We start from the raw sequence: 12824 nt of genomic DNA on the forward strand, positions 1-12824 counted from the left end.
AAAACACTACATTAGAATCTCTCAGAAATCCTCCAAAACCAGATAAACCAGGCTTGCCAAGAGATGAGCCATGAATATTCCAGTTTTGGGTACCTGCTGCCGGCTTCTCTCATTGTATTACCCTCCTATTTCTGACTAGATTACTCTGACACTTAATCCCTTATGAGTTTCTTTCCAAATCAATAGCCATATAGACAAAATGATCACCTATATTCGTATGGAACCCATAAAGCAACCCTGTGAAGGATCATAGAAAAACATCCATCCCACTGTGGTTCAGCATTATTGAAAACCTAATTTGTCATTGCTGACTTTCCAAATAGACCATATATAATGCTGAATATAAAACCAAACACCACACCTTTTCTGCATATCACCATGGCTGAAATAACTCCAATTTAGGAATAACTCGTCTACAGAACCTGGTATAGCCCAATAGACACTCCACCAATCTATAATTTTTATGCACACTAACCAAACACTTTGGCAATGCAGCAGCAAATGACTTGCCGTTTCTGCATCTTCATCGCAGAATGTGAAAATCAAGGTTCTCTGCAGCTCTAATGAATCCTTTCTGTGCTAGAAAATGCTCGGTACACAATCTTCCAAGAACAACTGACCATGCAAAGGAATCTGATTTTGGAGGAGCAAATGCTTCCACACATTAGCCTTGATTAATGATTCATTAGCAAGTAGAACTCTATCCAACATTATCCTACATGACTTAACCAAATAGCAGCCCCTGGCATCATATGTCCAAACCAACCTGTTTATCTCATAACAGTGGAGATATACACTTTATACCAAATCCAGCAACTGTTTTTCCAGCACCTACTCAGAATTATGCAAGTCCGTTCTCCAAGAAAATGGTGGGGTTCTCTTTTATTAAAGGTGGGGTTTTCTTAAGTAGATATCCTATTAATGTACTGTCCACTCACTCATACCACTCACTCATACAAAAATGAAATTCATAAATAATTATTAAGATGAATTTCATTTTTATATAAGTGAAGTGTATTGAAATGAATAATAAAAATGAAAATAATATGAAACACTCGAGTTAGATTTCAAAATTTTAATTATACAAATATTGATCTAACTAGTTATTCAGATTGTATATTGAAATAATCTAATTAATACTTAAAATTAGTTTCTTTTTCTTCTTTATACTGTAAGTTTTTGTAGTTATTTATTATTATTTTTAATGATATTGGCAAAATCTTAATATATAATATTCTCCCTCGATTACTATAATAAATAAATAAATAAAAAACATATGTTGTACTTTCCCATGTAGTAATGAAGATGACTAAAGAAAGGATTAAGAGAATGTTTCAACAAGATGTCAACAACCAACTTAACATCGGCATCTTATATTTGCTTGTTCCATGCGATACACTAAAAGAAGTGTGGAACACAGAACGAAATTGTGCCCCTTTTTTTTTTTTTTGTTTGAGAAATATAATATTTCATTAGAATACGTCAAGATCTGGTGGAGAAGACATATAAAATATAAAAAATCTGCTTACAGCAAGTTTAGCAGATCTATAAAATAAAATGATGAACAATCCAAGAAATTAAAAAAATAAATAACAGTTAAAAAAAGTAAATATAATGCTAAAATAACAAAATAACAACTAAAAGATATAAATTTGATGCCACACACCAAGAAGAATTGGTGTCTCGTTCTATCTATGTTCAGTAGTGCAGGTTTAACTCTCTCTTGTAGTCATGGGTGATAAAAGCAAGGTTATACGTAGTAAGGAATTTTTCTTTGCATCGGCTACCCAATCTAATTGGAAAGTAGGCGATACCATGCTAAGGTCATTGCTATTGCTCTTCGAATTATATTTCAGCGTTTCCTTTTCCTTTTTTTTTTTTTTCAAACTCAAGATCCAATCCAATTTGAGCTCTACATCAGAGATAGAATTTCCTCACCTGTGTTTGTCAAAATTTGAATCTGATAAATCAAAATAAAAACGTCAAATTATTAACCACTCGGCCGTTCTGTTAGGGGCATATATCTCAGACCTCTAGTCTACACACATACAGATCGGTCAACTCAATGACTACTAGGCATAATTTTTCAATTTTATTGTGGAGCTTCACTTTATCCGTTGTACTGTTCTTTCTGGCATCTTCTGATGAAATCTAGACTTGCTTTAGGACTGATGACTCAAAAGATGTACGAACAAATTATTATTGATGCCTCTGAGTTCTGTCAACAAAAAAGTGCTCTCTTAGGGCCTATGTGTTTTGACAATGGATCCAAAGAAATCCAATAAAACGGTGTTTTGCTTTCTGAAGAGATATTCGAAATCGACACCGCAAATCTAGAAAGGGTATAAAAATGGTGACATTTCGGTCCAGAAAAAAAGCACTCATTGTAATTGCTATTTACCCAAAAAAAAAAAAAAAAAAAACTCTAAGTTGCATGTCTAGTGGAATCATTCTCTAAAATAAATTTCTTTTTAAAAAATACTATAAATTATATTTTAAAATTTTATTTAATAATTTAAATTATTATATTAAGATAATTATTTGATATGATATTAAAATTTTATTAATTAAATAGTCATAAATTTAAATCACAACTATATTAAAATATAATATAAATTACATCTTAAATTTAAACCTTCCCTGAAAAAATTAAGCTACAACTTCCAAGCATATGTATGGCATGTATATAACATGACCCACTGTAATCTACGAAGCACACATTTATAAATGAAAGTTCGTGAACTGTTCTACAATAACATTACTGCTAACTATTAGAAATCCAAAGTAACTACTGCACCACGCATGTTTCCGAAAGGCCTTTCTTCCATGAAACAAATTACATTCCCTCCTGCCCTGCAGAAAAACCAATCCAAACTTTGTTAATCTCCATTATCAATATCATATATATGTTTTCTTTCTTTCTTTTATTTTTTTTTCCTAATTAAAAAAATTGCAATCAGAATTAACCTTTCAATTTGGTCATCAACCGGAGCAGTTCTTTAAAAAAGAAAAAAAAAATCCATTCTGGATTGGGGTTGAAGCTTTTAATGATTGTATATGAAGAATGAGTTTACCATACAGCGATGGAGGGTGTCTCTTGTGGTGGGGCTTCTTGCCAAAAAATAATTAAAAAAGTGGTGAGACTTCGAATATGTACAGTGTCCCTCTACTTTTGTTTGTTTGGAGATTTCTATTACAATAATTGTCTCAATATTTGAAAACAGGATGCCTTATTATAGTAGCAATTATATAAGAATAATTGTTCGTACTGTTCAAATTAGTTTTTAATTAAGTATATTTGATATATTATGTAAATTATATAATTGTTGGTGCTGTTCAAATTAGTTCTTGAGTATATTTGATATTTTACTTAAATTATTCATCTAGGAGGGGAAAAGTATCGTAGATATAGTAGAAGATATGTATGATTTTCAAGTATAAAAAGAAGAAGGAGTGATGCTAAATTCACTAACAATCTCATTATTCCCCCGAATTTTGATTTTAGTAAAATGATTAATTTACTCTTTTAATTAATGTTGGCATGAAGAGGTTACAGTAATAATTTTTTAAAAAAAGTTGCGAGAATAATAGATTTTGTAGTGAATTTAGGAGAGAAGAAAATAGAAAAGTAGGGGTTACGATGCTTGGCTTAACACGTTTACCCCAAAGGTGACAATTTCGATTTGTAATGTTGCGCCTAGCTAGAACCACAAAGAACTAGGAGAGGTATTGTCAATGCATTGCTAGCTCCTACCATGATGCTTGTCCATGAGTCCTATTTTTATATTAAAAAAAAAGAAAAAAGAAAAAGAAAAATGAGAGAGCACTGCATAATCTCTTGATATTCATAACCCAGAATTATTTTGTGGATGCATGGCCAAACAGAAAAGACATTTCGTTAGAGCATCCTAAGACAAGCAGCTCCCGTGACTCTGGCAGGTATATGTGTCGGGAAAAAAATAAAGAGGAAATAAAAACAGGTAAAAGGAAATAAAAACAAAAGGACAAGAAAAGAAACAAAACCCCGTGTATATGGACTCCCATCTCATGACTGCTCCCCTCATGCAAAGAAATTAGCTGGCCAGACAGACGCCCAATATATATAAATATAATAGAGAGAAGAAATTCTTTTTTCCAAAACCCAAAAGGAAGGTAAAAACATCAAGGACACATTTACCGATGGAATCAGGAAATTTTACTTTTTAATCATAAGGGTTCTAATCATTAAAAATGTCACTGGACTGTAGAAGAGGGTTTAAGTTCATGTACCGATACTTTGTCATCTAGCATTTTTTTTCTTCACTGAAAACTCCCATTTCCTCCGAAAGATTGGCTTGTCGGCGCCGCAGAAATATTAGTATTGTGCCTCTCTAAATCCAAGGAGGAGTCACCCATATCCATGCCATGATGCTGATGTTGTAGCTGCTGCTGCTGCTGTTTTTCTCTTTGTGAAAACCCTGATGATCCACTCATGCTTCTCACTATTTGAGGACCAACACCAAGAAAGTCTCTTGTCAGTCTATCAGATCCACCGATATTGCTTGCATTGAGACCTTGGTGCAACTTTGCTTCATCCATATTAATATTGCCAAAATTTGGGCCATGGTGTTGCTTTTCTTGCTCCAGACTAGTCCTATTTGCAGTATATCCACCGTAGGGGTTTTCTTGTGCATGTCCAGAACCAAAAATGGAGGGATTCCCAGGAGCAAATGAGTTCATTAGTTCATGAAGATTATTCTCGTTGTCGCTGAGCATGCCACCAAAGTTCCCACCAACTAGCGCTCTATCTGATTTGGTTCCACTTGAAGAAGAGCTACCAAAACTTCTTAGCAATGAGGCACTATTGTTGCTTGAAGTGGTACCCATTTGAGCAGCCTTTTGAAGCAGCGCAGTAGCAGACATGTGAGAGACCATGTTATCATTCTGAACCGCAGAGCTAAAGAGAGAAGGAACACCAGAGGTCATTTGATTACCCCTTACATTGTTTAAGAAGTTATTAGTCCCTTCACTCCCACCACCAACACCATTTTGGTTATTGAAATGATCGGATATTAGCAATCCTGAAGTTGGTAAGTTGCTGTTGGAATTGTTTGCGTTGTTACTGTCTGTGGTGCTACTATTGGAAAGAAAGCTAAGGTTGAATAGATTGCCAGCAGAGGGAGGGTTGCTTGTGGTGTTGTGAATATCAGCAAATTGCATCAGTCCATAATGAAATGGCTTATTCTGCAACAACTCTTGCTGAGATTGGTTTTCATCATGATAAATATTCTGGCTTGTTTCTTGCATGAAGAAGGCAGATGAAGGCATTTGCTGTCGAAATGAAGATGATCCAATTGATGGAGAGAGAAGATGATCAAATTGTCCAGTCCGGACACCACCACCAAATCGTAAGACGTCAGTAGACTGGTTACTGTGGTCTTGTAATGAAGAAATTTGAGTACCTACTTGAGATAAGCCTAAGGTCATGTTGCTACTTCCATACAAATGACTCCCAATTGTGTTCAAGTTGGGAGGAGGGTTTCTTGCACTTTCTTGAGCCAATGCGTCACAGAATGCCCTGTGAGTGATAAAGCTGTCACGTCTGCAACAATTATTAGGTATAGAAGCCATTAGATCACCTCAAAGAGACGGTAAAAGTACACATTGACGAAAGGAAAGTTGAAAACAAATATAACAGGAATTTATGTCTGCTAGCTCTACGACATCAAATTATACAATCTTGAAAAATATATAGTTTTAGATATGAATGATTGTGAAATATGATGCCAGCTACGTCAAGGAACATGTGCATGTCCTCTACTGTTATAGAAACTATGATAACATATACGATTCTAAAACGTTTATATAGTTAATCCAGATTATACAGGCGCTAAAGAAAATGATGCCCATCTCCTTGACTGATGGCGTATGAAGATTTCACGAGTTCCTGCCATTTTTCTTGGCTTCCCCCTTTCTTGATGCGTCCCATCTTCAGTAAAAGGAGCCCGAAATGTTTTTTTTTCCAACAATACAATGGTAATGGCTGCGTAGCTCCTGTACTTACAATAATTGTCACCTCAAAATAATAATTAGGGTTCCACTTTCCCTGTTAAAAAAAAAGATAGGTGGAAAAATCGGTACATAATCTTTTGTGTTTTTTTGGCAAAAAGATGAATTATGCCAGAGGAGATAAAGAGAGAGATTTAGGATGGACGAATCATCAATAATGGATGACTTAAGTGAGTAAAAAAGGAAGAGTGTAGAGAAGAAAGTGAAAGAAAGTTCAACTGTAATTTCCATAGAAGACTGGAACATAGGGTAGTAATTATGGAGGGGTGGGTGAAAGAGGTTTGGGCAGAAACCGAGTATTATTAACCAATCAACCATGTAATACCATTTCAAGAACTGGCTCTTCAATAAATGCAACAAGAGGATGTGTTTAACATCATGAAAAGCCATCAATCAAAGGAATTCCACTTCAGCACTTATTGTTAATGCGAGCCTCATGATGCGTGCTGATTTCCTACTGGGAATTAACTGTTCTAAAACGAGAAACTGGTCTAAAATCATCACATCTGTTGAAAGCCTTTCCTTGGTCAATCAACTCTAAACACCCCCATATATGTCATTGCAATTCTCTCTCCATGTTGTTATACCACGTAGCTCTAGCAGAACTACAGCAATGGAGGGAGGGGGAGAGGGAGAGAGAGAGGAGAAGGTTGGTTATGGCCTAGAACGTTATCATGAAAAGGAGTATCTGCAAGAGCACAGACCTGATCACATCTAGCCAACCCATAAGAGAACAAACATGGTAAAACACACAAGCAAGCTCTACATGGCATAGCAACACGTGAATTGGAAAAAGGGATAAACAGCCAAAGGGGCGGTGGTTTCGAGGAGAGGAAAAAAAAAAGCACTCTCTCTCTCTCTTCTTTTCTTTTCTTTTTCTTTTCTCTTTGTTAATCTGCTTCTCACTGAAACCTATATGACCTTGACCATGGACGGCAGTTTCAATAGATTGATTGTTCACGTGCAAGCATGTTTTCAGCTCTCTCACCATCTACACTACAGTAACCAGATGAAAAGACTTCAGCAAAAGAAAAACTGAAGAGAAGGAAGAGTAAAAGAAATGGGGAAAAAGTCTCAAAACTTTTCTCATCTCTTGTCGCGTGATCGAAGAATCTTAGCCCTAAAACAGACAAGCCAAGTAGTCGTACTAAACTCATAACGCTTCTTCCGTTTCTTCTCTTTCAACCTTTTTGTTTGTTGTCGTAAATGAATTGAAGGAGGACAGTCATCCTCGTCTACAAGGAAGAAGATATACGTACAGAATTAACGAGAAGATTGGGTTATATAATTAATTAGCAGTTACCTTGAGAAGAGAGTCCCACAGTCACATCTGTATTCTCTAGTGCCACAAGTCTTAGAATGGGCTTTCCAATCAGATTGAACAGCGTATCTTTTTGAGCACTTCTCACACTTCCATTTCTTCTCACCGTGTTTCCTGGAGTAGTGTTTTTTTATTCCAGTAAGGTCACCAAGAGCTCTAGAAGGGTCATGGTGGACGCATGTGGGCTCGGGACACAGATAAACCTTCCTCCTCACTTCTTTTGTAGTCTTCTGCTTTAGCTTCCAAGGTAGGTTGTGTCCTCTTCTGTGGAGCTGTAGGTTTTGCTCCCTTTGGAACCCTTTGTTGCATACCTCACATATGAACCTGTTTGTTGCCATTAGGGTCTTGGGAGATAGTGCTATCACCTCTGCGTCTGGATCTGCTATGAAAAATGACAAACAACAAATTATAAGAAAATTCAAAATTGTAATTACAAAGGAAAAGGAAACTTGGGGGAAGACGTTTAAGACATAGTATCTGTCTATATACAAACATGTCAATTCCACTATAAAATTTAGATTTCTTTCAATTGGATTTTTATGAAAGAAGCAAAACCGGAAAAGGGGAAGAAATTGTAAGAGATTAAGTTGAAGATAAAATCATTCTGTCACTTGTAATAGTTAGATCGATCTTTAGATAAAATTGATGGTACTTGCTTGGTGTTCCAGGTTGGTTTCTCTTTTTCTTTGGTGGCGGCGGAGCCTGGGCTGAAGATGAAGTTGGGGTTGAGGAATGCTGTTGTTTCATCTGGTTTTGATCCTCTTCCCTAATTCCAAAGAAAGGCACGGATGAAGAAGCAGCCATCTCCAAAGAATTCTTCTACCTTTTTCTTCTTCTACTTGAACTTCGCTTTGCTTCTTCTGCTGTTAGTCTTTCCAATCCTTTTCTCCTCACGAGGAAAATAATAGTCTTGAAACCCAATACAGCCCCACATGCAATTTAAGTACCTGTTAAATATTCTCAACTCAAAAACGCAAAAAGAATAGCAAATTCAGGTTCTTGGGTATTATTGATTGTATATTGAGAACCCTAAAATGGAAAATAATATCTGGGAGAGAACCTGAAATCAAGCAAAAGATGAAGAGAAAGAAAAAAGTTATAGCAACCCATGGCATTTTCTTCTGTTCCCTTTGTTTTAAATGCCAGATTTTGAAGGAGTGAGGGTACTCTGGTTCTTCTTTGATTCGGTGTCATGTAGATATACTAACACATATACATGCCATAATTAATTTCCTTTTCTTTTTTGCTTTTTTTGGTCTTCCTAATTTGTTTCACAGTTGTTTCCTTTCTTGATTTTGCTCAATAATTTCATACCTCAAAATGATGTTGTAAGATTAATTGAGAGAGTGGGGAGTAAGGCTTCCAGGTCGGTGGACCCAATCCATCACACGTAACGACATAGGATGGTGCGTGAAGGTAGCATGAACAGCTACACCTTCTCTCTCTTTGTATTTCGTATCTTGTTATTCACTTCCAGACAAAGCGTCCCTCATCACTCACTCTCTCTCTCTCTCGCACAGTGGACCTCACAGTCAACTATTTGGTATTTTACTTAACTAATTCTCCCAACGGAATCCCATTACCGCATAAACAAAAAATTAGAGGTTTTTGTTTTAATCTTTTATATAAACAGTGAAATATATTTATTTTTTTAATTTTTTTAATTTTATCACTGAAGATTTTTCTTTTCTTTTCAATCTGATCATTTTATGATAAAATTTTAAATTAATTACAGTAAAAATTTAAAATGAGAATACCACAATATAAAATACATAAAAAATACATAGTTAATCTTAAAAGTTTATTTTATTTATTTTCAGTTCTTGAATTAAAAGAAAAAAAATACCCGCGGAACAAAAACTAGTTATTGTTTGGCCATAATCCAACTACCACAAAAAAAAATTGTGCCAAAAGGTTCCTTTTTCATAAGAAGAGTTTAATGGAGGTTTTTTTTTCTCTAAACATGACGGAAAAAAGTAGATTAGAATCGGTTTTGAATTTTTGAATTTGATTATTTTTTTAGTATTTTTACAATATTTTGAGGTTATTATACTGTTTATATAAGTTTTTATTATATTTTAAGATATTTTAAAATGAAAATATATAAATGCCCTTTAATTTTTCATAATGGCCAAATTTTGGTCAGCAACCTAGCAGGCAATCTGTAGCCGAGTTTAAAAGGAAAAAAAAAGAGAAGATAACGTGTATTTTGCTCCAAAGAAAAACAATTAGGCACAAGCTTAGGCTTACAAGCTCATATTCATTTTCTCCATAATTTAAAAAAATTACTTCATGTACATTAAATTTTCAGTTTATAGTGACGTCAAAATCTCACTTGCAAATAAAAATACATTAACACTTACATATTTTTTCACGTTTAAACAGTATTCTATCTGATATGCAGCAAAGCATAGATCAAAATATTAACACATTTTTTTACTACGAAAGAAATTAATGAACTTTGAATTCTATCCATAGAGTATCACGAGTAATAAAGCTAATACAACACTAGACCAAATTAAACCAAGGGCGAATTAGGTGATGCTTTTTGTTAAAACATATATAAAACTGTTGATTAATTAATTTTGTGTTCACTTCGACCACATCCTTAATAATTCAGTAACAATCAGTTAGTTTCAACCAGATATTTGTAACATAAGTGAAATATGTGTTGGCCTCACTTTCCATCTATTGGTTTTTTGGTTGAAGTTCTCTGTTAAAAATTTCAGCTATACATGTTTTGATTTTTATATAAATCCTGAATGTATCATGAATTGAATTAACTAGTCGGGGCTATAGATTCCTCGTTCTCTTTATGTTTTTTAATTTTCCATGTAATTTTTTTTTACAAATCTGGTTTTTTAATGAAAATATCTTATCTATGATATTCTCGATTACTATTAAAAAAAAAAAAAGTGAAACATTTGTATCTGAAAAACCAGGGTAGCCCACCTGAAGATTTGGCTGGGGAACTCTGCAGCCTTCGTTAAGCTGTTAGCCGGCAGTGAATCAGCTCAGGAACTGTTTGGGGACTTCCAGTTGACTGGCGTGCGAAGGGCAGAAAAGGGTCAGCAGCCTGGCCTTTCTTTCTAAGGTACACGCGCGGGAGTTTATCCAGTTGAGTACAGTTACATGCAACGGAGATGGCTATCACATCAAGGTTTGTGAGGGTATTTAAGTAGTTTCAAAAGAGGTAAAGAAAAGAAATAGAATCGGACCACCGTAATAGACAATCACAGACTATACTTTTATCAAATCCCAATATTCTTTGCTAGCTTCTCTCTCATCCCCATAATTCCTAGTAATTTAGTTTACCACTGGATTTTGGCCATGGGGATTTAAAAGAGATAGACACAGAATTCGCGTAGTCAAGGAGATGATGGTGTAGTAAAGAGAATTTATCTGGTTATTATGGAGTTTTGAAGCCTGGACTGCGACAACTCTATCCTATTATTTTTTTCTCAAACAAAAACGTGTAGCGATTAGGATTACAGTTGTCATTCTTTGTAACAGTGACAGCTTAACTATAACCATGCATTTCATTTTCATGTTTATATCATGCTGACAATGTCATATTGCAGTAATCTGTGAGGATGATGCGTTAATTTGAACTAGCAGGAGCCGTTAATTAGCTGACACCTATAAATTAGACGGGTGGAAACTAGTTTTCATAGAAACAGTGCTACTGGGCTGCTGTTGATGTTGACTTCGGTTATTTCTAGGGGTATTCAGATACGGGGGCTGCCCCGTGCCGGAAGGTGAAGGATGATGGTGACCTAACGACAGGGGGGCCGAAGTCTCGGTGAACGGCGGCGTAACTATAACGGTTCGAAGATAGCAAAATTTCTTGTCGTGTAAGTTCTGGCCCGCACAAGAGGTGTACCGATTTAAGTCTTGTCTAGGAGGGAGGCTTGGTGAAATAAACATGACTCGGGTAAAAATTCAAGTTTATATATATATTAATGTCGAAGTATGGTAAAAAATTTATTGATAATTAAAAATAATTGAAAATTTATGTTAACTGGTCCAGCGCTTGACCTCCGTTAATCGAGTTTAATAATAACGCAGGGAACTTAGATGCCAATTCATAACCTTAACCTGGTGATAATGCATGATATCCATGGCGGAAGAACCCATCGATGCATAAACACAGGCAACAATATGGCCAATTGAGACGAATTGAGTTGCGTGATTAGGCAATGGCTAACTTGAAATTAATATTAGTGGAAGTGGAGTACTATAGTTACGGCGGTCAAAGACCTCACATAAAACCCGCTTCCTCTTAATTAATTAATTAGATAAAGAACAGTTATCCGTAAACAAAGAAAAATAATTAACCCTAGTCATAGGCTAGTCTATCATTCACTCTAGCATGCAGTCTACTGGTTAAGATTTAATACACTAGGAAATGCAAAACGTAACAATTATATCAAGGAGAAAAAAAAAAAAAAAGGAGAATTCTTGGTCACTTTGACGATGGAGATAAATATAGATTGTCAATGGAGACGAGGATTTGTCCAGACAATAAGACCATCAAGTGACAACACAACAGCGTGTTGGCATCACGAGGATGATAGTTCTGTTAGAACTGGACACACTGTGTTTTTCATTTTCAATAACGGCGGCATAGCTCTATCTCATCCGTTTTTATTTTATTTCTTTATGTAGTCCTCTCACCAACCCTTTTAATTTTTTTTCTTTTTATACTGTCGGACGGCGAATTTGAAATGACAAATCCACCCAAGGGAACCAGAAGTGCTACAGCATCCATATCAGTTCAATTATACTTTTACTGGTTTGATTGGGGTGGAAGAAAACCCAACTTAGTCGAGTAATAGTCTTACAAATAGCCGATCGATTTGGAAAGTTATATTTTTATTAAGTAGGTGATATAAAATTAAGATTTTCATCCAACAACTTAATCTCTTATATCAATATATTTTTAAACTTAACAAATTTAATAATAAATAGGTTTATAAATAAGTTTATAATTTAAATTTTAAATTGATTAATATTTGAATTCCCCATGTTTTTGTGTTTTTATGATTATTGGACCAAATATAACCTGTTATTTTTCACAAACTAAAAATAATTTAGTAATTAATAATAAAACACAGGACATGAAATTAGTGTTTGAGATAATGATAGTGGTTGTTTTTCAAAATATTTTTTAAAAAAATATATAAAAAAAAATATATTTTTTATTTTTTAAATTTTATTTTTGATATCAATCCATTAATATAATCTAAAATTAAAAAAAATTAAAAAAAAACATTATTGAAATCAACTAGTTATTTTTATTTTAAAGCCACGCCATAGGCCAAAAGGCTGACAAAAATAAGTTACTGGTCTCATGATTATGGGCAAGTTTTGACACGGTGATGCAGATAGTAAGGAATGTTGTTATCTAATTTGGGCTTCTCATAAAAAAATACAAAAAAATTAAAAAAATGTT

At 34.6% G+C, this 12824-nt stretch overlaps 1 protein-coding gene across 5 annotated transcripts; it reads right to left on the reverse strand.

Moving 5' to 3' along the window:
• Positions 1 to 2578: 2578 nt before the first annotated feature.
• On the reverse strand, positions 2579 to 8677 carry LOC133705557 (protein indeterminate-domain 5, chloroplastic-like). Of its 5 annotated transcripts, none has more exons than XM_062130828.1 (5): positions 8430 to 8677; positions 8026 to 8316; positions 7352 to 7751; positions 4270 to 5581; positions 2579 to 2853 (listed from the first exon to the last, which is right to left on the reverse strand). In XM_062130828.1, exons 2-4 carry the CDS (start codon positions 8171 to 8173, stop codon positions 4300 to 4302), a joined length of 1830 nt encoding a protein of 609 aa, XP_061986812.1. In that variant the 5' UTR covers positions 8174 to 8316; positions 8430 to 8677; the 3' UTR covers positions 2579 to 2853; positions 4270 to 4299. The 5 variants fall into 5 exon arrangements, with proteins under 5 accessions (XP_061986812.1, XP_061986814.1, XP_061986816.1 ...); XM_062130830.1 differs by having other exon boundaries at positions 8026 to 8333; XM_062130832.1 differs by having other exon boundaries at positions 7352 to 7748; positions 8026 to 8677.
• Between the last annotated feature and the right edge of the window lie 4147 nt (positions 8678 to 12824).

This window comes from Populus nigra, chromosome 10 (genome assembly GCF_951802175.1).
Source record: "Populus nigra chromosome 10, ddPopNigr1.1, whole genome shotgun sequence".
NCBI lineage: Eukaryota > Viridiplantae > Streptophyta > Magnoliopsida > Malpighiales > Salicaceae > Populus > Populus nigra.